Source organism: Miscanthus floridulus, unplaced genomic scaffold, assembly GCF_019320115.1.
Source record: "Miscanthus floridulus cultivar M001 unplaced genomic scaffold, ASM1932011v1 fs_337_1_2, whole genome shotgun sequence".
Classification (NCBI taxonomy): Eukaryota; Viridiplantae; Streptophyta; class Magnoliopsida; order Poales; family Poaceae; genus Miscanthus; species Miscanthus floridulus.
The window spans coordinates 1-26,848 of NW_027096604.1; the positions used below are offsets into that span (position 1 = coordinate 1).

Consider the following 26,848-nt stretch of genomic DNA (forward strand, 5'->3'; position numbering starts at 1 on the left):
AATTAAGTTGCATGACTTCAAATCAAATGAATTTTTAGGCTAGTGCTAATTCATAATTTTTGTTCTGTAGAAGATATTAGGGTTCATTAATTCTAGATTTGTGATTAACTGCGACGAAACAATCGATTGTCCTTTCGTTTTGTAGAAGCTATCAGGGTTCATTAATTTAGATTCACAAGCAGTAAAAGAATAGTGCTAAACAATAACGGATTACCTCTCCTACAAACAGAACAATGATGCGAATTCCCTTAATATCTCATCTGAAAGGTGATACCTTGCATCATCTGCATCACGGGGATCACAAAACTCCTGCAATATGATCATAGCTAAGTGTTTATTCTTAATTAAAACATTAATGGAGAAAATCTTAGAAAAGCAAAGTGAGAAGTTCTACTTACAACAAAGCCATAGTCCCCTTGTCAGATTCACCCGCTGCCGTGGACAGAAACAGTAGTAAACAGCAGCAGCAACAACAACATAGCCTGTCAATCCCAAACAAGTTGGTTAGGCTAAAGTTGAAACCCACCAAAAGCCCCAAGTCAATAACTGCTTTCCTAGCACTCTTATTTAAACATAAATCTCTAGGTATATCACATGCTTTCAAATATCTTTTTATTGCCTCCATGTCAATTTTGATCTTTCTCTATCTCTCCTTACCTTATATTATTAACTTGGCTTAGACTCCACAGTGCACTGGTACCTCTGAAGTTCTCCTTTGGACATAGCCAAAATCACCTCAACCGATGTTGGACAAGCTTTTCTTCAATTAGTGTTACCCCTAGGCGATCACGTATATCATCGTTCTGAACTCGGTCCATTCTTGTATGACCACAAATCCATCGCAACATACGGATTTCTGCAACACTCAGTTGTTGAAAACTTGCCTTTTAACTTTTGTGATACCCTCTTATCACAAAAGAATGCCAGAAGCTTATCGTCACTTGATCCACCCTGCTTTTATTTTATGGCTAACGTCTGCATCAATATCTGCATCCCTCTATAGCATCGATCACATCCCAAATAAAGAAAGGTATCCTTCTTAGGAACTACTTAACCTTTCAAACTCACGCCTCCCTCCTTCTATGCAACTCTGCCAAAGTCACATCTCATATATTCGGTTTTAGTTCTACTTAATCTAAAACTTTTGTGGTAGAACCTCCTGAGAAATCGGGCCCACGTGCATCTATCGTTGTCTCAACAGACCTTTGATAGCGTACACGAGTTTCCAACAACTTAACAGGTCTGTCGGGTGTCCTCGGGAAACCCGAATCATCCACGATTCTTTTTCGAACAGGATCCCAATCATAGACATTGCAGATTACAACAGTTTATTCAAATATATACATCAGAGTAAAAGATAGCGGAAGTCTTAAGATAACGTAGTTTACAAACCAGTTGTTTTCAAACTTACAATACCATAAGTGTCATACAACCATAGTAGTGGGATAATATTACATTAACATTATTTATCATACAAACTAGTGCCTTGCCTAAAGGCCATTCATCATTCCTCATCGTCATTGACTTCAAACACAGACATGCAGCAGGGACCAAAACAAGCCTGCGCATGCGACTCACTTGCAACAAGGGTTAACAAATCCTGAGTACAAAAGTACTCAACAAGACTGACCTGACGTAAAAGGGGGTGAAGGACTTTAGAGATGCAGGTGTTGGGTCAAGGTAAGGATGTAGCAAGATTAAAAAGTTCTTTGCCAAAAGCTTACTATTCTTGATTCTATTATCAAGTTTTACCCCTAAGTACTTTAGTTCATTATCTCAAACTAATTGTTCATATCCCATATTCCAATCCTTCTCATTCCATTCCCTTTTCTCATGTTTTAGTAATTCACCAGTCCTGCATTGCTTCTGTAATGAATCGAGTCTCCATATCCAGCGGAGCACCGGCAATTCGAATTGATTCAAGTCCTAGCTGGGGATTCCTTATCACACGACATATGTAGAACTTAATCTTGCATATATCAACCTCGCTACCGGATCCTCCTATACTAAGTCATCTCTACGCCACCCGAGAGCACAACACACCTCAAATCCGGCCACATTCTAGCCACGAGGGTACATGCTACTCCCGCCATCTCTCCACTCCCAGTGCATGGGCATTCGTCTTAGTATCGGATTAGCCGAAGTAGGCTTACTAAAGTATGTGACCAGTACTATAAAGTGTCTCGTTCAGAAGATCCACAATGAGTGACCTTTAAGCGATATAGTCGGCAACATTACCCAACATTCAAGATAAGCCACCCGACTAGTCTCTAGTTCATTCTACGTCATTTCTTTCTTTGGCCAGTATACCATCTTTGATTGTATCAAAACTTTTTCTTTGAAAGCCTATCATAACGCATACTAAGCATTCTACGCATTTGTAAATAAAAACATCTTCAAGGATGGTAAACAATTAACAAGGTAGGCAATGCATCAAGTAGGTAACATTTGAATTAATCAACTTAATGCAATAGGTAACATAGGTGATAAACTTTTCAAAGTAAACAAGGTAATGGTTTAATGCATAAACAGGGGCTTGCCTTCGTTGACGATCTCGGGTTCCGAATCAGTACCACAAATATCAAATCCCGAGGCAACCGAGGATCCTTGCTCAACTAGGATCGGTTCACTCTCGGATTCTACATGAAATGATAACATATGCTTCAATATGATGATAATGTAAACATGATGTTTTCATGGTGCATGAAATATAACAACACCTCGAATACAACTTTCCTTCTCGGTACAGTTGTAAGCCAATAAAATCAACTTGCAATTCTACCATCAAGGACCACACAAGTGACTTGACCAAATTGATCTTGAAACCCTACTGGTTACAAAACATGACCAAAACAAGATCAAACCCTAAACTAACACTTAGGGTTTGCTTTCATCCATTTTTGAATTAATTTGGAAATAAGCCCAAAAATGAACTTGTTCCAAATGAGCTAAAAATTTTATGTAAGCTTCCTCATGATAAATTAGTGTACCAAAACAAATTTCATAATTTTTGAAGTTATACAGTGGCCTACAAAAATCATGGAGATCACATTTATCAATTAATTAACTGAATTTTTGAACATTAAAAATTTATTCAAATTTCAAGTTTCATATTTTTAAACCATACTAGAACATGTACAGAAGCTACACACAATTTTTCAGAATTTTTGGAGCTATAATTATTTTCTTATAAATTTCCAAAGTTACTAGCACTATTCAAATTCAGAAATAACAAAATCTCACTATTCTCTCTCTCTCACTGACAGCCGGTCCCGCTCGTCAGTGACACAACACAGAGCATACGGCGGCGCTGTCAGCTCCGGCCAGCAAAACGCGTCGGCGGTGAGGTTCCGACGAGACGGACTGCACCAGCACGACCTATGCCACCCCGCGAATCCATCCCAGCCCTCAGAACGGCAGCAGGCGCACCGGAGGGAGCTCCACGCCGCCAATGGCGGCGCGAGCACGACGGCGCACGGCGTAACCACGGCTACGATGCAGTAGAGGCTAAAGCGAAGCGAGCATCACGCTCAGGAGCTCACCGCGAATACGACGGTGTGCTTGGTGAAGGCAGAGACGGGCTGGAACGTCCTGGCCACGGCGAGGTCGATGGTGGCGGTACTCCGGCCGGCTCCGAGGAAGAAGGCGTCGTGCTGGGCGATTCCGGCCAACTTGAGTGATGCGAGCAAGCCAAAGAGAAGCACTACTTCGAGGCGATTACGCTGGCTTAGCTAGGCACGACAGGAAGGACTCGACGGCAGCTACGACGAGCGGCGGAGTTGATCGGTGGCGGAGCAGAGCAGAGAGGAAAAGGAGGACGACGACGGCGGTGCTCCTATTTATAGACGGGAAGGATGCGTCCGGCGTCGACAGCTCACGCACGAGCTCGCCACGGAGCCTGCTGCGTGTCACCGCGCGAGAAAGCGGCGAAAATCGATCGGCGGCGACAGCTGCGTGGCGCCGGCGGCAAGCAGGGAGGTGGCGCTCGGCTTCGTTTTAATTTTTGAATAATTTACAGAATTGCCACTGCGTTTATTTTGCAAATTACTCACAATTTTTCTAAAGAAGTTGAAAATCTCCAAAAATAAAAGTTGCTCAACTTTTCAAACTCTACAACTTTGCTTTAATGAACATTTTCAAATTCTACCTCTATTTTGAAATTTGAATTTGGGATGCATTTGAGTATTTGAATCATTTCAAAATTACTCCAAATTTTATATGTAAACTTGAAAAACTTTGAATACCAAAGTTGATCCTTATAAAATAAGCTTCAACTTTGCTTTTTGTCACAACCCCAAATTCCAAATGGATTTTAAATTAGACAAAAGGGGCAAAATGACCTTTATGATTTGAATTTGAATTCAAATTTAATTTGTTTATCCTTTTTACTTTAACTTTGATTTTTAACCAGTAACATGTCCCATTAGGGTTATTTGAGTCAAATGACACATGGCCTCACATGATCACATGAAATTTGACCCTCGTGGTCATGATCTTTATTTAGAGTTTTGAATCACATCACATAAAATAACAACTTATGAAATAAAGCTTATTTAGTGAATGCATTCAAAATTTTCTACTTTATGAATGCTTTGCAATGCATATAATGACATATCAAGTTTTAGTGCTAGATCAAAACACCAAAGGTGTTACAACTTTTAGATTTAAGAGTCTGCTATCACAACTTAGTTTGCTATTTATTCCTGCCTTACATTATCAGTGAAAAAAAGGAAATGACGAGGACTTCCCAGGAGGTAACTATCCTAATGCTAGTCTTGCCCAAATATACTTTAACTTTGAAGTTTTGATGGGATTCGGTCAAAGTTCTAAACAGCGGATATAGCGTTTCACGAGTCCGGACGCTACGCTTCGACAAGTTTAGCGCTTCAGGATTATTTCCGCTATTTAGCGGCTAAAAGCACGCTATTCCCGCTAAACCGATGTCTATTTAGCGCCGTTATCAGGCAAGACGGTGTGGGTTTTGATTTCCCTCCGGCCCAAATCAAGCGCAGGCCCAAAGTGCTGGCAGTAAGACTCAGTAACCTAAGCCATTCTCTTGTTCGGTCGTTCCTCTCCGAGCTCGTGAAAAGTGTTGGCGGCGGCGGCGGCGGCTGTTGTTGTTGCTGCAACCGGCGAGCAGCGGGAGTGCTGGACCGGCGAGGGGCGACGGGACTGCCGGCAGCGGCGGGACTGGTCACGGGCTCATAGCACCTGGAGTGCAGGTCTGCAGCCGTCGCTGCCGAGAGGCAATATTCCTCTGTTCTTCTCATATTTCTAATTTTAGCCGCTGGATGCCTAGATGTGAATGGTAGTGCAGCAGTGCTGCAACTCATGGTGAACTGAATAGCTGATTCGTTTAGGATTTTCTATACCGCATTGCTACTGCTGCTGACGATTGGTTTACTCATTACTGTAAATAAATTAGCCTCATCTTCTATGTTTATTACATGTAAAATTATCTAATGGTTGACATAATTTTTTCTCAGCCACTAAATAGCTTAGTCCCGCTGTAGCCTTTGTTAGCCTTTAGGAAAGGATGCCGCCAAGGGCCTTAGCCCGCTATTTAAAACTTTGGATTCGGTGCTTAAGTGCTGGTACGATCACATCCAAAGACTCGATGGATGAAAATGTATATCAGTATCCAGCAGCACCCCGTGATCCTGTACAGAAAGAACCTCTCGCCGCCTAACTTACCCACACCAATGCCTCCGATCACTTAAACTTCTTCTAACACAGGCTAGAGGCCCTGTCATTAGCACGCAGGCTGGAAAACGGTCAACTACACAAAACCATCATCTAGTGCTATGAGTAATGAAAACATGTTACCTATACAGAAAACCATCTAAATAGATTTGCTATAAAAACACGCCTCTTGATTACATATCATAAATATTAGTACTTTCTATACATTTGGTTAAACTTAAAATTTAGACATTGAAAAACAAGAATTATAATCTTTTTGGACAGAGCGTGTAACTTATATTCTAAGTGTCATAATCATGTGCTCCGTTATGATCAATTTCATGACCTTGATGAATAGTACCTTCTCGATCATCCGATGGAAAATTTTCTTTCCACCTTAATCCTACTCTTATCTTCCTGATAGAGTTCATCAGTTAGAATGGCACTTATACAAGGGCCAGCACCGTTGTTTTTGCTCAGATCACCCAACGCTAGCACATGTTGAAGCGATTTCTCCCCAATGCATAATGATCGATCGCATGGCAGAGCGGTGCCGGGGTCAGTGAGGAGGCGGATGGCCATCGGGGTGACGACGGCGAAGAGGAAGACAGCCGAGGAGCGCACGGCTAGACTTCAGACCTTGCGCTTCTCCATGGAGCGCTGCAGTGACGCTTTCCTCTGCCATGGACATCTCCGCGCCAGGCATCAGAGGGAGTATCTAGGCTGTTCCTCCTCCGCCGTAGTCAATCACAGGCGCCGTGTCCCTGGACGCTCCCAGCCGTGGCCATGATTTTGATCTCCTTGGTTGCGGCGGTGGCGCTCGTCATGCGCTTTAGGACATGCACTGTGCGATCTGCGCTCGCGCGAACCATGGCTCCGTGGCTGACTTCCGCGGTGATGGCGGCACCAGCGTCCAGCGGTCCTCTACATCCCTGCTCTCGCTCCGTCGCTCGCTATCCAGATGGGCTATACCTGGGACTGCGGGCCGCCGCGCAAGCCACAAAAATAACGCGGCACAATACCAAACGACGCCTGTGGACGGGGGATAGGCTACCCACGGCTGTGGCGTTTGCAGCCGTAGCCTCTCGAGTGCGTACGATTTTACGAGAGGCTAATTTCAATCCCTTCGCTCACAATATATATAGTAGAATACAACAACAACAAAGCCTTTACGTCCCAAACAAGTTGGGGTAGGCTAGAGTTGAAACCCAACAGAAGCAATCAAGGTTCAGGCACGTGAATAGCTGTCTTCCAAGCATTCCTATCTAAGGCTAAGTCTTTGGGTATATTCCATCCTTTCAAGTCTCCTTTTATTGCCTCTACCCAAGTTAACTTCGGTCTTCCTCTGCCTCTCTTCACGTTGCTATCCTGACTTAGGATTCCACTACGCACCGGTGCATCTGGAGGTCTCCGTTGCACATGTCCAAACCATCTCAACCGGTGTTGGACAAGCTTTTCTTCAATTGGCGCTACCCCTAATCTCTCACGTATATCATCGTTCCGAACTCGATCCCTTCTTGTATGACCGCAAATCCAACGCAACATACGCATTTTCGCGACACTTAGCTGTTGAATATGTCGTCTTTTCGTAGGCCAATATTCTGCACCATACAACATAGCAGGTCTAATCGCCGTCCTATAAAACTTGCCTTTTAGCTTCTGTGGTACCCTTTTGTCACATAGGACACCAGACGCTTGCCGTCACTTCATCCACCCTGCTTTGATTCTATGGCTAACATCTTCATCAATATCCCCGTCCCTCTGTAGCATTGATCCTAAATATCGAAAGGTATCCTTCCTAGACACTACTTGACCTTCCAAACTAACATCTTCCTCCTCCCGAGTAGTAGTGCCGAAGTCACATCTCATATACTCAGTTTTAGTTCTACTAAGTCTAAAACCTTTGGACTCCAAAGTCTCCCACCATAACTCCAGTTTCTGATTCACTCCTGTCCGGTTTTCATCAACTAGCACTACATCGTCCGCGAAAAGCATACACCTAAGGGATGTCCCCTTGTATGTCCCTTGTGACCTCATCCATCACTAAAGCAAACAAATAAGGGCTCAAAGCTGACCCTTGATGTAGTCCTATCCTAATCAGGAAGTCATCCGTGTCTCCATCACTTGTTCGAACTCTAGTCACAACATTGCTATACATGTCCTTAATGAGCCCGACGTACTTCGTTGGGACTTTATGTTTGTCCAAAGCCCACCACATAACATTCCTTGGTATTTTATCATAAGCCTTCTCCAAGTCAATAAAAACCATGTGTAGGTCCTATCTTCTTCTCCCTATACCGCTCCATAACTTTGTCTTATTAAAAAAATGGCTTCCATGGTTGACCCTTCCGGGCATGAAACCTAAATTGGTTCATAGAGACCCGCGTTATTGCTCTCAAGCGATGCTCGATAACTCTCTCCCATAGCTTCATAGTATGGCTCATCAACTTAATTCCTCGGTAATTTGTACAACTTTGAATATCCCTCTTATTCTTGTAGATCGGTACCAATATACTTCTCCTCCACTCATCAGGCATCTTGTTCGATCGAAAAATATGGTTGAACAGCTTGGTTAACCATACTACAGCTATGTCCCTGAGGCATCTCCACACCTCGATTGGGATACCATCCGGTCCCATCGCCTTACCCCTTTCATCCTTTTCAACGCCTCTCTGACCTCAGATTCTTGGATTCTCCGCACAAAGCGTCTATTGGTGTTATCAAAAGAGTCATCCAACTGAAAGGTTGTGTCCATATTCTCACCATTGAACAATTTGTCAAAATACTCTTGCCATCGATGTTGGATCTCATCCTTCTTTACCAAGAGATGCTCCCTTTCATCCTTAATGCACTTAACTTGGTTGAAGTCCCATGTCTTTCTCTCACGAACCCTAGCCATCCTATAAATATCCTTCTCTCCTTCCTTCGTACTCAAATGTTGGTAAAGATCCTCGTACGCTCTACCCTTTGCCACACTTACAGCTCGCTTTGCAGTCTTCTTTGCCACCTTATACTTCTCTATGTTGTCCACACTCCTGTCATGGTATAAGCATCTATAGCATTCTTTCTTCTCCTTAATAGCCCTTTGGACTTCCTCATTCTACCACCAAGTATCTTTAGCCTCGCGTCCCCTTTCTTTGGTTACTCCACACACCTCTGAGGCTACCTTCCGAATGTTGGTTGCCATCTTGTCCCACATATTGTTTATGTCGTCTTCTTCCTTCCAAGAGCCCTCTTTGATAACCCTTTCCCTAAATACCTCTGACGTCTCTCCCTTTCAGTTTCCACCACTTTGTTCTTTCAATCTTAGCTTGTTTATCCCTACTGGGCATGCACCTGAAAACGAAAATCTACCACCAAAAGCTTATGTTGAGAAACAACACACTCCCCTGGTATCACCTTGCAATCCAAGCATGCTCGTTTGTCCTTTCTTCTTGCGAGGACAAAGTCAATCTGGCTACAGTGTTGTCCGCTACTGAAGGTCACTAGATGAGATTCTCTCTTTCTAAAGAAAGTGTTAGCTATCATCAGGTCAAAAGCTACCGCGAAGTCCAGAACTTTCTCCCCCTCCTGATTCCTACTACCATACCCAAAACCTCCATGAACCGCCTCGAAACCTACGCTTTTAGTACCTACATGCCCATTAAGATCTCCTCCTATAAAAAGCTTCTCACTACTAGGTATAGCTCTAACCAGGCAATCTAAGTCTTCCCAGAACTGTCTCTTAGCACTCTCGTCGAGGCCTACTTGGGGGGCATACGCACTAATTACGTTCAAGACCATATCACCAACGACAAGCTTGACTAAGATAATCCTATCTCCTTGCCTTCTCACTCCCACCACACCATTCTTGAGGCTCTTATCAATCAAAACTCCTACTCTATTTCTATTCAGTGACTGTCCCTATGTACCAAAGCTTGAAACCTGTATTGTCCACCTCCTTCGCCTTCTGACCCTTCCTATTTAGCCTCTTGAATGCATAATATATTTATACGCCTCCTAGTCGCGGTATCAACTAATTCTCTTAACTTACCTGTAAGTGACCCTACATTCTAACTACCTAAATGGATCCTAGTTGGTTCGACTAGCTTCCTTACCCTTCACACCCGTCGACTCTGATGCGAAGACCCTTGCTCATTTTTCACTACACCCGAGCGCCAATGTAGCGCGCCACTAAGGAAGCGACGACCCGATCCTTGGTTACTTGACACCATGCCCAGATCACGACACGGCGCATCACGGGGGTGACGACCCGGCCCTTGCCCATTTAACACCATACCCGGGTTTCGATATGGCGCGTCGCTAAGAGGGTTACGTCCTAACGATTTTCTTTCGGGTTTCATCTCCATTTAAGTGGCTAAGTTTTTACATTGGCTCGCCACGCCTAACACAACCCTTCTCCTTTACCAGGGCTTGGGACCTGCTATGCTACGACACCAAAGGCGCCCCACCATAGGCGGAGTTACAATATATATAGTAGAATAGATAGATAAATCTTAGACGATTTTTTTTAAGAAACGACGGTTTTTTTTAACCGAGGGAGTAGCTAACATGGTCTGGCCTGGCCCATCTATGGCCCTACCAAACACGCACCTATGGAGCACAATTGCAGAAGCACGCCCGACCTTGCGCACATCCATCCCCAATTCCCCGCCGCCTTCCCAACTTGCCATCCTGCACTCCCATCCCGCCGCCTCCCCTTTAACGCCGATTGCTTTTCGTCCTAATCCTGACTCACTTAAAACCCTAAAGGCCTCCAGCAAAGGTCCCAATCTCGAGTACGGAGGATGGAGAACTGTAACAACAAACCGGCGGCCTGCCGACGATTTCAAGGTATGAACCCACCCGCTCGCACGTTGTATTAGTGATTGGTGCCGTAATACTCGTCGAAGATCAAAGGTGTTGGTGGTTTATCGCCGTTGGCAGGTGGTGGTGCCAGCGCACCCGCTGATCAGCCACTGGGTCTCAGTGCTCCGCGATCGCTCCACCCCTTCTCATGCCTTCAGTGAGTGTTGTGCCTTTTTTATTGTTATTCTGAATCTCGTCCTTATTTTTGGTGCGTCGTGCTACTGGTGACAATTAATTGCAGGGAGTGCAATGGGGGAGTTAGGGAGATCGCTAATCTATGAGGCAACTCGGGATTGGTTGGTGAAAGCATCTAGGCCCCTAGTTGGATTTTGGTGATTAATGTCAATACAAGATTACTATGACTAACGTGTGTTTTGCAGAGGCAATTAAGTTAGGTCATGGTAATGGAGATCGATTGGGCAATCGAGGTTGTCATGCCTCTACGATGGAAATCGTTTCGGTTTTTAAAGGATGGATGACAAGGTTAAGGATAACTAGTTCTAAGTGTCGATTGGAGTTGGAGAGACACTTAGAGTAGTTTAGGACTTTGTTTTTCCTTTGGCCGTACTATTAAGGGGGGTATGAACGGGTAGCTTGACCTAGTTGAGTCTAGTGAGTTAGATGTGATGCACACTTGTTAAAACTAGCTCTAGGTAGCTCCTATGAATGCCTAAGATCCGTTGGAGCAAACTTCATTCACATATGTTCGAAAGTTGGAAGTGAATTGAGGGTCAAACACTGACCGGACGCTGGCTCCGGTGCGACCGGACGCTGGCCGCAGGGTCTGGTCAGTTCATTTGACCATGAAGAACAAGTCTGGTGTGACCGGACGCTGGAAGGTCGTGTGACCGGACGCTGAGGGTTAGAGTCCGGTCGACTCCAGTAAGGGTCCAAACTTGGGAAAAAGTGACCGGACGCGTCCGGTCAGTGGTGACCGGACCCTGAGTATCCAGCGTCCGGTCATTTACAGTAAGCATGCAAGAGCGACCGGACGCGTCCGGTCAGTACTGACCAGACCCTGACAGCGTCCGGTCATCACTTGAAAACTGTTCGCGGGTTGAACTGACCGGAGCGTCCGGTCAAAACGATCGGAGCGTCCGGTCATCCCGCAGAAGCTCATAACGGTTCGTTTTTCAGGCTGCCTTATAAATAGAAGCTCCACTCGTGAGTGGAGCAACTTTTGCTCATTCCAACAGCTAAGAAACACGTTTGTGAGTGCCAAGAAGAGCAAGGTCCTAGTGAGGTGTTTGTGATTTGAGAATCCAAGAGAGTAGCCTCACTAGCAAATCAAGAGTAGCAAAGTGTGCATCCATCTTCTCATTAGGCTTCGCGTGATCAAGTGAGAGTTTGTGCTTGTTACTCTTGGTGATCGCTTGGTGGTGATTGGGAGTTTGGTGTTCACCCGGCGGAGCTTGTTGGTGACCTAACTCAAGTTGTGAGCGGTTTTGGGTGATTCGCCGTGACGGAGTATCGAAGAATCAACCCGTAGAGAGCACTTGATCCTTGCGCGGATCAAGGGGGAGCTACACCCTTGTGCGGGTGCTCCAACGAGGACTAGTGGGGAGTGGCGACTCTCCGATACCTCGGCAAAACATCGCCGCGTTCCTTTCTCTCTCTATTTACTTTGAGTACTTTGAGTATTTATGTTGAGCAATTCAATACTTGTTTTACATCCATAGAATTACTTGCTAGAGTAAGTTTGGAAGGTTGCGAGGTTGTTGTGCATTAGTTTGATTTAAACACTTTTCTAGGCACAATGGGTTAATTGGGCTATCCGTAGGATTTGATTATTGCAAGAGAATTTAGAATTAGCCCAATTCACCCCCCTCTTGGGCATCTTGATCCTTTCAATTGGTATCAGAGCCTTGTGCTCACGTTTTTAAGCTTAATCGCTTAGAGCAAGATGTCTCACGGGGATGGACCTCCTCCTATCTTTGAGGGAGATGATTTTCCATATTGGAAAATCCGCATGGAAGCGTACTTAGAAGCTCTAGACGTTGGAATACTTAGAGCCGCCTCTCAAGGGTTCCCAACACCTAAGAATGCCGCACAACTTCAAGGCGATGAAGTGAACTATGAAAAATGGAATGCAAAGGCTCGAAACACAATCTTTAGAGGCCTTTGCAAAGATGTGTTCAATCGTGTAAGGAACCACAAAGACGCCCATGCACTATGGTCGGACGTTTGTGCGCTCCATGAGAGAACCAAGAGTGAGCGTGAGGAACGCTATCATCTTGTAATTAAAAAGCTAAATTCTTTTGAGATGTATCCCAAAGAAAGTGCTAATGAGATGTATTCTCGATTAAATGTTCTTGTAGAGGAAGTCAATGGGCTTGGACTTACTCAAATGTCACCATCTGATGTTGTGAGAAAAATCTTGAGTGTCCTCCCCATTGACAAATATGGGCACATTGTGACCATGCTACATCAAGATGATCTTTCCGCCGCTACACCGACACAAATCTTGGGAAAGATCAATGCTCATGAGATATACATGCACATCACACCACAAGATGGCTCATCCTCTACAAAGAAGAAAGAGAAGGACTTAGCATTCAAAGCTAGCCAAGACAAGGGAAAATCAAGACTTGAGTATGAGAGCTCAAGTGATGAAGATGATGAAGAAAGCCTTGCCCTCATGGTGAAGAAGACCACCAAGATGCTAAAAAGGCTAAACAAGAGTGGCATCAAGTTTGATGGCAAGAAGAAGAAGTTCTTCACTAGCTCAAGAAGAAAGCCAATCTCCAAGATGGATTGCTACAATTATGGCGAACTTGGCCACCTAGCTCATCAATGCACAAAGCCCAAGAAAGACAAGTTCAAAAACAAGGGCAAGAAAGATGATTCAAGCGATGAAGATGAAAAAAAAGAACAAGCCCTATAAGAAGAGAGATGGCAAAAAGAGGGAGTTCTACAAGAAGAAGAAGAGTGGCAAGGCCTATATTGTCGGTGATTGGCTCACGGACATTGATTCATCAAGTGGATCATCCGATGATGATAGTGACGATGAAAAGGTGGCCGCCATTGCAATTAATCTTGCATCTTCACCGCCATCATCGCCATCATCCTCTACATACCTATGCCTTATGGCCAAAGGTGAACGCAAGGTAACTAAGAGTGATGATAGTAGTGATGATGAACATGCTAGCGATAATGATAGCGATAGCGATGATGATGACTCACCTACATATGATGATCTTGTCAAAATACTAAGAAAATATACTAAGATCATTAGAAAGAGTAGAGCTACAAATGAAAAACTTGATGCTAAAAATGATTCACTCTTAGCTAAGTGTGATACATTAGAAAAGGCTAATGATGAGCTCAAAGAAACAAATGATTCTCTATCATCCAAACTCAAGGAGCTCAAATCTTCTAAGAAAGAGCTTAAAGATAAAAATGATAAACTTGAGTGGGTGCACAATGAGCTTATCACTAGTCACAACAAGCTAAAAGATGAATATACAACTCTAAAGATCAATTATGATACCCTTATTATTGCACAAGAATTCTTACCAAATGAGCCACATGATGCTACTAACCATGTTGTTAAGATTGATATAGCTACCTCATGTGATGATTTAATCGATGAAAGCATTGAGCATGTATCTAGTAGCAAAGGTAAGCAAGTGGTTGAGTGCAATGACTATGATGAGTATGTCAAGCTCAAGAGTGACAATGAGAAGCTCATGAAAGATCTTGAAGAGATGAAAAGTCACAACACCATTATGCTAGAAACTCTTAATCATGACAAAGAGTTGATTCTTGAGAATGAGAAGCTAAAAGAAGAAAACAAGAAACTCAAGGAAGAGAAGAACAATGATATTCTCAAGGAAGAGAACAAAAAGCTCAATGGAGAAAGAGCATCTCAAGGTAGGATTGAGCAAGTTTGCTAGAGGCAAGCATCTCCAAAGTGAGCTACTCATGAATACCGTCATGAAGATGGATAGAAGTGGCATTGGATATATGGCAAGTATAGAGAAGAAGAAGACTCAAGCTCAACACCAACAATCAAAGCCAAAGCCAAAGCCAAAGAGATGTTTTGAGTGTGGACAAGAAGGCTATTTTGCTCATGAGTGTCAAACTCCACCACCACAACCCTTGCCCAAGCATGCTAGACCCTTTGCTTTCAATGCTCACTACATGCTTAGAAAAGATTCTAGTGGAAAGATGAAAGTCATGTTCTTAGGACCCCCTAACAAGAGTAGGCCTAAGAAGATTTGGGTGGCTAAGTCACTTGTTGAGAAGGTGAAGGGCCCTCAACAAGTTTGGATCCCTAAAGCTTGAATCTCTTGTGTGTAGGTGAACTACAAGATCGGTGGAAGTTATTGGATTATTAATAGTGGTTGCACTCAACATATGACCGGTGATCCTCGTATGTTCACCTCACTAGATGAAGAGGTAGATGGACAAGAGAAAATAACATTTGGAGATAATTCAAAGGGCAAGGTCAAAGGATTGGGCAAAGTGGCAATATCAAATGATCATTCCATCTCCAATGTGCTCTATGTTGCTTCATTGAGTTTCAACTTGCTATCCGTTGGACAATTGTGTGATCTTGGCTTTCAATGCTTGTTCACCGAGAAGGAGGTGGTTGTATCTAAGGTAGATGACAATCAAGTGATATTCAATGGATTTAGATACAACAACTTATATCTAGTTGACTTTACCTCCGAAGATGCAAACTTGAAGACTTGCCTATTCACCAAAACAACACTTGGGTGGCTATGGTATAGAAGACTTGCTCATGTTGGGATGAGCTCACTCAAGAAGCTTATGAAGAATGATTTGGTGAGAGGATTGAAGGATGTGAAGTTTGAGAAGGACAAGCTTTGTAGTGCATGTCAAGCCGACAAGCAAGTTGCAAACACTTATCCAACCAAAACTTTCATGTCAACCACAAGAGTGCTAGAACTCCTACACATGAATTTATTTGGACCAACAACATACAAGAGTTTGGGAGGAAATCTCTATTGTCTTGTGATTGTGGATGACTATTCAAGGTATACATGGGTGTTCTTTCTTCATGACAAATCCGAAGTTGCATCTTGTTTCAAGAAGTTTGCCAAGAGAGCTCAAAATGAATTTGAAGTGAAGCTCAAGAAGATAAGAAGTGACAATGGCAAAGAGTTTGACAACACAAACATTGAATCATATTGTGATGAAGTTGGAATCAAACATGAAGTTTCCGCAACCTATACTCCTCAACAAAATGGTGTAGTTGAGAGAAAGAACCGGACTTTGATCACTCTTGCAAGGACAATGCTAGATGAGTACAACACCCTCGAAGCTTTATGGGTGGAAGCAATCAATACCGCATGTTATGCATCCAACCGCCTATTTCTTCAAAAGTTCCTTGTTAAGACACCGTATGAGTTGCTCAATGGGAAGAAGCCAGACGTCTCCTTCTTTAGGGTGTTTGGTTGCAAGTGCTACATCTACAAGAAGCGGCAACACCTAGGGAAGTTTCAAAGACGTTGTGATATAGGTTTTCTTGTTGGTTACTCATTGAAGTCCAAAGCATATAGAGTATTTAATCATGCTACCGGCTTGGTTGAAGAAACATATGATGTAGAATTTGATGAATCTAACGGCTCCCAAGGAGCACATGAGAATCTTGATGATGTAGGTGATGAACCATTGAGGGAGGCTATGAAGAATATTCCGGTAGGAGACATCAAGCCAAAAGATGATGAAGATGATGTACAAATCATTAACCAACCCTCTTCATCAAGTGTACCACAAGATGAAAAAGATGGGAGAGTAGAAAATGAAGATACTCATATCTCCCATGAGCAAATGGTGGTACAAGCACAAGATGTTGATGCTCCACAATCTCCTCCTCAAGAGGTCAATAGAAGAAATACACCTTTCCTATAAGATCATCCACAAGATCTCATCATAGGGAGTCCATCAAAGGGTGTAATGACTCGATCTCAAAAACTTACTTCATTTATTGCTCATCACTCTTTTGTCTCTTGCTATGAGCCTACCAAGGTAGAAGAAGCTCTTAAAGGTCCGGATTGGATCAATGCCATGCATGAAGAGTTGAACAACTTCACTCGTAATGAAGTTTGGAATCTTGAAGAGCCACCAAAAGGTGCAAGAGTCATTGGAACAAAGTGGGTGTTCCGCAACAAGCAAGATGATTAAGGTGTTGTTGTGAGGAACAAGGTAAGACTAGTTGTAAAGGGGTTCTCTCAAGTTGAAGGTTTAGATTTTGGAGAAACCTTTGCACCGGTTGCAAGATTAGAAGCCATCCGTATCCTTCTTGCATATGCATCACATCATGAAATGAAACTATATCAAATGGATGTGAAAAGTGCATTCTTAAATGGCTTTATTAATGAACTAGTCTATGTTGATCAACCTCCCGGGTTTGAAGACCCTAGATATCCTAATCATGTTTATAGGTTGTCGAAGACACTATATGGGCTTAAGCAAGCCCCAAGAGCTTGGTATGAGCGTCTTCGGGATTTCCTTATTGAGAAAGGCTTCAACATTGGGAAGGTCGACACCACACTATTCACCAAGAAGCTTGATGGGCATATCTTCATTTGTCAAGTATATGTTGATGATATCATCTTTGGATCATCAAATGAAGACTCATGCAAAGAATTTGGTGAATTGATGTCTAAGGAGTTTGAGATGTCAATTATTGATGAGCTTACATTCTTTCTTGGTTTTCAAGTCAAGCAAATGAAAGAAGGCATCTTCATCTCTCAAGAGAAATACACAAAAGATCTTCTCAAGAGATTCAAGATGGATGAATGTAAGCCAATCAAGACCCCAATGCCTACCAATAGACATCTCGACCTAGATGAGGGGGGTAACTCGGTTGATCAAACTCTCTACCGTTATATAATTGGTAGCTTACTATATTTAACCGCATCTAGGCCCGACATCATGTTTAGTGTGTGTATGTGTGCTAGATTTCAAGCTAGTCCTAAGGAAACACATTGAATTGCCGTAAAAAGAATCCTTAGGTATCTTAAGCACACACCAAGCATTGGCCTTTGGTATCCCAAAGGAGCTTTATTTGAATTAATTGGCTATTCCGATTCGGACTACGCCGGATGCAAAGTTGATAGAAAGAGCACATCCGGAGGGTGCCATTTGCTTGGTAGATCACTTGTGTTTTGGTCCTCCAAGAAACAAAATAGTGTGGCTTTGTCCACCGCCGAAGCGGAATACATTGCCGCGGGTGCTTGTTGTGCACAAATATTATACATGAAACAAACTTTACTAGACTATGGAGTAGTTCTAGAGAAAGTACCTCTTTTGTGCAACAATGAAAGTACGGTAAAACTTGTAAATAATCCGGTTCAACACTCTCGCACCAAGCATATAGATATCCGCCATCACTTTCTAAGAGATCATGTGGCTAAAAATGATATATCACTAGAAGGTGTAAGATCCGAAGATCAATTAGCGGATATCTTCACTAAACCGCTAGATGAGGCTACATTTTGTAGATTGCGGAATGAACTCAATGTACTTGATTTTAGTAACTTCACTAAAAATTGAGCTTGTGTTGTCCCTTGCATTCATTGTAATATACAACATGTTTAATTTGTGGCAATGCATATAGGGCTCGTCTAATATGGTTAAGATAACCGCCGTAAAGCGTGTGAAGAAGCTTAACCTTGGATCAAACTTGACAAGCAACTAGATTTACTTACAAGTATTACATATGCATGAATGTTGTTTTGTCATTTTGTTCCATTTGTTCTCTTGTTGCCTATTTTCTTAAAAAGAATTATAGCCTATGGCAAAATATTGTGAAAAATATGAGGGTTTCAGAGAGGTCACTCACATCAGTCCCAATTGTTGTTTATTTGGATCTTATTCAAGTTGGGACTTGATTGGGAACAGGCAGCGCGAAGGAAGGTTGAAGGTTTGCTGGAAAAGGTGCACCGGATGCTGCACCGGACGCTGCTGTCCAGCGTCCGGTCAGTTCACAGGAGGTGAACTGCTACTGAAGGAGTGACCGGACGCTGCGTCTGTGTGTCCAGTCAGGAAGGGTTCAGCGTCCGGTCGATTGAAGGAAGACCAAGTTGTACTGACCGGACCCTGCCTGCGTCCGGTCATGGACCACCGGACGCGTCCGGTCCCGATTCCAGAAGATTTGGACCTCTCTGGAATCGACCGGACGCTGGGTGGTAGCGTCCGGTCGCTACCACCGGAGCGTCCGGTCAGTGGATCTCACGTGACTTCAGGACTCTTTTCGGTTTCCTTTTCTGTCGCGTTTGGGGGATTATTTAACCGCGCCTTCATGTTCCTTTTCCTTGACCTAACCAGCGCCGTCAAATGCCCTAGCCCGAGCCGCCGCCGCCGCAACACCGCCGTAGCCTTGCCCGCGCCAGTGCTCTACGCCGGCCACCTCGCGCCCATGCCGCCAAGCCCGCAGCTGAGCTACGTGCCCCGGCCTCGCACGCCACCGCGCTCGGCCCCGCTCGCCAGCCGCGCGCCGCCGTACCTCGCCGCGCCGCCGAGCCGAAGCACCGCGCTCTCTCCCCTGTCTGCGCCGCCAGCGGCTGTGCCCAGTCTCGTTGCCTCTTGCGCCGGCCTGCTGGTCATCACTTCGTGTGCCCTAGCCCTATTATCTCCTTGATTGGTAAGGAATTTTTTTTTCTTTCAATCTTGATCTATACAATGGTGACCTAGATCGATTTGCAGTCTCTAATTCACCATTACATTCAGGACATTTACCCTAACCCTAGCCCGGTTCCGAGGATCCCCCGCGTGACATCTTATCTATTCTCGGATTGCTGATCATCAGGTAGAAAGCCACTCGATTCAAGTTCGCATCTACATTGCTTTCTCTATTAGGATTTCGCATCTATTAGACATATGATATTTATTTGTATATCCATCTATTCTATCGTGCAGCGAGTCGGTTCCGTTGTGTTTCGTCTGGCAGTTGGCAGTCAACTTGGAGCCAAGCTCGCGAGTAAGGATCGAGGCCAAGCCTCAAAAGCGGCAGTTTGACAGTTGATCTTCATCAGCGACAGTTCACCATCTTGTTAGTTCAGATGGCTTGCACCAAGAACGTTGGTGGTGGCCCAGGTGATGATGATCGGAGGCCCCCGCCTCGCCAGCCAGCCGGATCTAAGGGCAAGTCAACCAAGCAGGTGACATCCAAGAAGCGGAAGTACCCCGATGCAGAGACAGCGAGAGCAGCAGCTGTTGCAGAGGCCGCAGAGCGTGCCAAGAGAGGTGGTGCCCGCAGTGGAGTTGTCATTGCAGATCAGCCGGTTTCACCATCACTGAGAGCTGCTATTGAGGATGTTGAGCGTCGTCACGGTAGTCCAGCTGGGACTACCACGTTTGCAGGACGACGGGTTGCCATTGAGGAGGGTCCGTCAGCACAGCAGCAGCCCCCACCAGCAGAGCCTCAGCCAGCTCAGGAGACTCAGGAGGGTCAGGAGACCGAGCCGGCACCTCAGCTACGCCGCTCGAGTCGTACCAGTGCTGCAGTTCCACCGAGGCCAGTTACACAGCGCAGGGGTTCACGCCCTCCGCCCAGACCACAGGGTCCGCCTCCAGTGGTACACCTCGACTTGAGGGCCGCTACAGCTAGGCAGGTTCAGCAGCTGCGTTTTGTTGAGTTTGAGGTTTGGTTTCCTCCAAGGAGGGATGAGAGAGCAGCTGAGGGGTTCTACACGCCACTGCAGGAGGATTTCTACAATGCATATCTTAATAGTGGGGCAGTGTTCAGATCTCAGAGGGTCTATCAGATAGAGTCCATTGTGGCAGCAGCCGGAGAGAGCATTCGGCCATACTTGTCATATTTGCCAGGACTGATAGATTTGATTGGACGGACGGGCATATATGTACCATCTTGGGTCCGTCAGTTTTATGCCTCACTCTACATCGATCCTCATCACAGATTCATTCACTTTGCTTTCAAAGGCAAAGACTACAGAGTGACGAGTGGCAGAGCCAGAGAGATACTGAGGCTACAGGAGTAGCCTGTTAAGATGCATGAGGTTTGCTATGGACAGCAGGAGCCTCCTAGACGTCCTCATGGAGGGCAGGTGCCCCCTACAGATTTAGTGCGGCATTGCTTCAAGGAGCCTTTTGGTGAGGGGTTGAGTAGGAACCCCAGTGACTTGACTCCTACAGCGAGGGTACTAGAGGCCATCATCAGGAGGACACTGCTTCCCAGGTTGGGATACAGGGAGGGTCTGACTCGCTTACAGCTCTGGCTTCTCAATGCCATCATGCAGAGGACAGTATTTGACATCTGGGACCTCCTTCTTTCAGAGATGGAGGATACTATTGCTGAGGGATTCAAGGGTCGCAGGCAGCTTCCCTATGCTCACTGGATCACGTTCCTCATCCGTAGAATAGTGCTTGATAAGCCCCCTAGTATGATGGATGAGTATACAGGTGCCACCACAGAGTTCCTAGCCTACAACCTGTCACAGAGGATCAGACACACCACTCCTCAGGCACCCAGACAGCCTAGCCATCGTCCCGACGTGCCAGAATCTACAGCTCAGCAGGATGAGATCATCAGAGGGATTGCAGCCACTGAGGAGGAGGAGCTAGAGGCACAGCAGGAGGTGAGCGAGTATAGTGACAGCTCCGATGATGACTACCAGCCTGTACCTCAGATGCCTCCACGCAGACATGATGCAGAGGCCGGTAGCTCCAGTTCTGCTCCACCTGCTCCACAGACAGACCCCGCTCTCATAGCTATTCTTGAGCGGATGCAGCAGGATCAGACACGACAGTCACAGGAGACAGCTGCCAACTTCGCACAGTTTCAGGCTCATCAGGACGAGTTCCAGCGGCAGCAGCAGCTCCTTCAGCACCAGTAGTTACTTATGCAGCAGCAGCTCATGGGATTCATGCAGCATGTAGTGACAGCCATTGGGGTCCCACTGCCACAGCCTTCGCCCCAGCTTGCACAGCCTCCTACCACTTCGACGACTCCAGCAGTACAGCCCAGTGGGCTCCAGAGTCAGGGACAGCCTCCAGCTCAGTTTACTTCACCTCCTGTACAAGTGTCCCAGTGGTTAGCCTCACCTGTTGTAGCCCCGCAGTTTACTCCTTATCACACGGGTTTCTCACCAGAGCAGTCTCCCTCGCTATTCGTGCCTGAAACGTCAGTCTCCAGGAGTCTTGGAGCATCTTTCAGCGAGTTGACCGGCATGCCTACACCGCCTCATATGCATTCTGCCGGTCCGTCTACAGCCGCTCCAGCTATCATGACTACTCAGAGGCTCCTCTCGTTTGTCGCCTCGTCAGATCCTACGACAGACATACTAGCAGCTTCACAGGTAGCACCTGCCCCAGCTCAGACCCAGACCGCTTCAGCGACACTTCCTGCCACAGAGGGTCAGTCAGTTCAGAGCTCAGGGTCAGATGATGATGGCGCTCAGTTTTATATTGCTCCACGTACTTCAGCGCCCGACTCGTCCGCTGCTGCCCCGCCGTCCGACCCTTAGGTTTTGGTATTTGACGCCAAAGGGGGAGAGGGTTTGAGTATGTAGACCTAGGGGGAGCGAGTTTCAGGGGGAGCTAGTTATCTAGTATTAGCTTATTATATACATTTGGAGTTTTATTTGTGTGATACACTATTACTTATGCATTCGTGGTTTTACTTTTATGCATACTATTATATATATGTGATAGTGCTATCTACGTGATTGTGATATTTGACATGTGTGATTTTTACTTTGCATTATCTATATGTCATATCACTTGTGTAATGCTCATTTGCTTTTGCTTTCGCGTTTACACTTCGAAGCAAATGAGCTTTGTTACTTGTACTCATGATTTATTCATATCCTTTGAGTACATTGTGATGGCTTGGGTCATACAAGCTTGCCTAACTCTTGTGTTCTTATTGACAAAAGCTTATATGAATCAAGCCCGTCTAAAAACCTCACTCCATAACATACTCGAGGTGGTATTGTCATCAATCACCAAAAAGGGGGAGATTGAAAGCATCTAGGCCCCTAGTTGGATTTTGGTGATTAATGTCAATACAAGATTACTATGACTAACGTGTGTTTTGCAGAGGCAATTAAGTTAGGTCATGGTAATGGAGATCGATTGGGCAATCGAGGTTGTCATGCCCCTACGATGGAAATCGTTTCGGTTTTTAAAGGATGGACGACAAGGTTAAGGATAACTAGTTCTAAGTGTCGATTGGAGTTGGAGAGACACTTAGAGTAGTTTAGGACTTTGTTTTTCCTTTGGCCGTACTATTAAGGGGGGTATGAACGGGTAGCTTGACCTAGTTGAGTCTAGTGAGTTAGATGTGATGCACACTTGTTAAAACTAGCTCTAGGTAGCTCCTATGAATGCCTAAGATCCGTTGGAGCAAACTTCATTCACATATGTTCGAAAGTTGGAAGTGAATTGAGGGTCAAACACTGACCGGACGCTGGCTCCGGTGCGACCGGACGCTGGCCGCAGGGTCTGGTCAGTTCATTTGACCATGAAGAACAAGTCTGGTGTGACCGGACGCTGGAAGGTCGTGTGACCGGACGCTGAGGGTTAGAGTCCGGTCGACTCCAGTAAGGGTCCAAACTTGGGAAAAAGTGACCGGACGCGTCCGGTCAGTGGTGACCGGACCCTGGGTATCCAGCGTCTGGTCGTTTACAGTAAGCATCCAAGAGTGACCGGACGCGTCCGGTCGGTACTGACCGGACCCTGACAGCGTCCGGTCATCACTTGAAAACTGTTCGCGGGTTGAACTGACCGGAGCGTCCGGTCAAAACGATCAGAGCGTCCGGTCATCCCGCAGAAGCTCATAACGGTTCGTTTTTCAGGCTGCCTTATAAATAGAAGCTCCACTCGTGAGTGGAGCAACTTTTGCTCATTCCAACAGCTAAGAAACACGTTTGTGAGTGCCAAGAAGAGCAAGGTCCTAGTGAGGTGTTTGTGATTTGAGAATCCAAGAGAGTAGCCTCACTAGCAAATCAAGAGTAGCAAAGTATGCATCCATCTTCTCATTAGGCTTCGCGTGGTCAAGTGAGAGTTCGTGCTTGTTACTCTTGGTGATCGCCATCACCTAGACGGCTTGGTGGTGATTGGGAGTTTGGTGTTCACCCGGCGGAGCTTGTTGGTGACCCAACTCAAGTTGTGAGCGGTTTTGGGTGATTCGCCGTGACGGAGTGTCGAAGAATCAACCCGTAGAGAGCACTTGATCCTTGCGCGGATCAAGGGGGAGTTACACCCTTGCGCGGGTGCTCCAACGAGGACTAGTGGGGAGTGGCGACTCTCCGATACCTCGGCAAAACATCGCCGCGTTCCTTTCTCTCTCTATTTACTTTGAACACTTACTTTGAGTATTTACGTTGAGCAATTCAATACTTGTTTTACATCCATAGAATTGCTTGCTAGAGTAAGTTTGGAACATAGGTTGCGAGGTTGTTGTGCATTAGTTTGATTTAAACACTGTTCTAGGCACAAGGGGTTAATTGGGCTATCCGTAGGATTTGATTATTGCAAGAGAATTTAGAATTAGCCCAATTCACCCCCCCCCTCTTGGGCATCTTGATCATTTCAGTTGGTATGTTCCTAATTCTTACAAATGCTGCATTTGGTGGTGCTGATGCAAGTGTTTGATGTTAAGATAAATTTAGGGTAGATGTGAAAATAATGATCACTGCGATGTGAAAAGTAAACTTGTAATGTATTTTATTCTGGGCAGACAGTAATGATCAATTTTATTTCGTTGAGTATGTGATCATTAACTCCGTCTATGTTGTCTCAACATAGCAGGTCCCAAGCCCTGGTAAAGGAGGAGGGTTGTGATAGGCGTGTCGAGCCAACGTTAAATCTAGCTATTCTAATGGAGATGAAACTCGAAAGAAGCTTCTGCTTGGTTTCAACTCTAGCCTACCCCAACTTGTTTGGGACTTAAAGGCTTTGTTGTTGTTGTTGTTGAGTATGTGATCATTGAGATAGTTCTCCACTTTCTTCTGGTAGCCGACAGTAACACGGGAGATCCAGACACCTGTGGGCACTGCGGTTGTTGAATCTGTCAGTGAGATGGAGCCAATCATGGTTTGTATTCCTCTTCAATGTATCTTTTTTTGCAAATTTGGCATTATTATTAATTAACCTTGAATTTTATTGATATATTTCAGATTGTACCTATTCTTAGAGCAGGGCTTGCTCTTGCAGATCTTGCAACATCAATTTTGCGATCAACTAGAACTTTCCATTTAGGTGAGAAAAAATAACTTTTGATTTGTTGGGAAAAAAACTCAATTTCTCACTTGCTGATGTTTGTGATGCAATATGTTTTCATCTTTTGACTTACAAAGAACATCATATTTGATCGAAACACTTTCTGCTGATGAATATGCTACTAGTATGTCCAGAAACACATGGTGTGCTTCAACTTTTTTTTTTACTGGACAAATTTAGCACATAAAAACTGGTCTAGTTTTCTAGATAAATTTATTTATTTATTTAAGCATGCTTATTGATTACTGCTAATGTTCCTTTTTTACCTATACTAAATGAAGGTATGTCCAGGGATGAGACAACACTGCTGCCCTCTGTTTACTTAAATAAGTAGGTGCCATTCTTTTTGTTTTGCATTTAGATAAAAAATGTCGTTGATATGTTATACCACAGTAGTTGGGGCTCTACTAAAGCTATCTAACTTCATTTGGCAGAACGAAATATTATCTCAATAAAAATGTAGCTTGTTTGTAGCTAGGAAACAAACAGTGGAGGTTGTTAAATATTCTTTAGTTAATTTAGTTTCCTTGATGAAGAAGTCACTTTCATCATACAAGGTTGGAACCACAGTGATTATGAACTGTGTTCCAGCTTACTCTTTTCTATCTTATTGTACACTTTTAGTTAATTTGATGTATCACAAGATCTTTTTGTAGTCCAATCTATTGAAATAGTTGAGTTGCAAGCTATAGCGTTGTATGAAATTACCAATGCTACTTGTTTTCCTGATGATCAATGGAACATAATTTTGAGTGCAGGCTACCTGATAGATTCCCAAAAGGATGTAATATACTCCTTGTTGATCCTATGCTAGCAACTGGTAATCCTTTTCCTTGTATATCACAGCCAATTCTTATATTGGTCTTATATTGGGTTATCATTCTTTTTGTGTTTGCCTGATTGATTTCACTCCTATACCCATGCTGTGTTTGAGTGGTCATCTTTCTTCTTACCTTGTGTTTTCCATCAGGTGGAACAGTCACTGCAGCAGTTGATCTGGTTAAGGAGCGTGGAGCTGAAATCAGTCAGATAAGAATCGTAAGTTCGTGAGGCAAAAAAAATGAAAAAGATGAAACAGATCTGTTTGTTGATTAAAAAAATGGTTATTATTTTCTAAACAGTCATTGTTATGCAGATATCAGCTGTTGCTGCTCCTCCTGCCATCAAGAAGCTCAATCAAAGATTCCCAGGGTGCATTCTGAAGTTCTATAAATTTGTTGCATTTTTAGTATCAAGGTTACCTTGATGATTGTATATCGCATCACTCTTTTCTGCAGGATTTGTGTGTATACAGGAACTATGGATCAAATTGTGAATGAGAAAGGGTAATTATCTTTTTACCAACATATGCATAAATCATGAAGGACGGACTTGGTGCAAGCGGTAGAGTATTACCGCCTGTGACCGGAAGGTCCCGGGTTTGAGTCGTGGTCTCCTCGCATTGCACAAGCGAGGATAAGGCTTGCCACTGACACCCTTCTCCAGACCCCACACAGAGCGGGAGCTCTCTGCACTGGGTACGCCCTTTTTATGCATAAATCATGATTATTGCACTGCTAACTCATTCTCGCTAATGTACTGCAGTTTCATAGTCCCAGGCCTTGGGGATGCTGGAGACCGCAGCTATGGAACATGACTCTGGCGGTCTGGCCCTTTGCTGATGACCATTGTTAGGAATTTCAGCAAAACCCAGATTTAGTTGATGCCTGCTTATTTTCGTAGACCAGATTTGTGGTTCCCTAAAACACAAATCTGTAGTTTTGAGGGTCTAAACATAATATTTTGACAATGTGATGTCAAATTTTGCCCTTCCATGTGGTGATATCCTGATAATGGTTACGAGCTTCCTGGAGTGTTTGTTTTGAGAAGTGGGATAGCCTACAATCACCTTAGCTCTGAACATAACCATCTGCTTGGTTTCAAGAATGTAGCGAGTTGTTTGTCGCTATCCCAAGAATTACCCAGATGTGGCTAAACAGGCAATCTGTTGATTGCAGTACCAAAACCGGTTCTGTTTATACTGGGTGGAGCTGGAGTGTATATGTATTGTCGAGAATAAACATGATCTGGAAAATGGAAGGGACCACCTTCATGCGCAGGT

The 26,848-nt window shown here is 44.5% G+C and overlaps 1 protein-coding gene across 2 annotated transcripts; it reads left to right on the top strand.

Moving 5' to 3' along the window:
- Positions 1-10,212: 10,212 nt before the first annotated feature.
- Positions 10,213-26,515, top strand: LOC136531384 (uracil phosphoribosyltransferase-like). 2 transcript variants are annotated; one of them, XR_010778020.1, is made up of 10 exons: positions 10,213-10,515; positions 10,609-10,830; positions 24,274-24,561; positions 24,645-24,726; positions 25,029-25,077; positions 25,506-25,567; positions 25,718-25,785; positions 25,883-25,938; positions 26,025-26,264; positions 26,332-26,466. XR_010778020.1 is itself a non-coding variant. In XM_066524051.1 (10 exons), the coding sequence occupies exons 3-10, from the start codon at positions 24,547-24,549 to the stop codon at positions 26,381-26,383; spliced, it is 432 nt and encodes a 143-aa protein (XP_066380148.1). In that variant the 5' UTR covers positions 10,213-10,515; positions 10,609-10,830; positions 24,274-24,546; the 3' UTR covers positions 26,384-26,515. The 2 variants fall into 2 exon arrangements, 1 of the variants encoding a protein (XP_066380148.1); XM_066524051.1 differs by having other exon boundaries at positions 26,025-26,072; positions 26,332-26,515.
- The last annotated feature ends 333 nt before the right edge of the window (positions 26,516-26,848 follow it).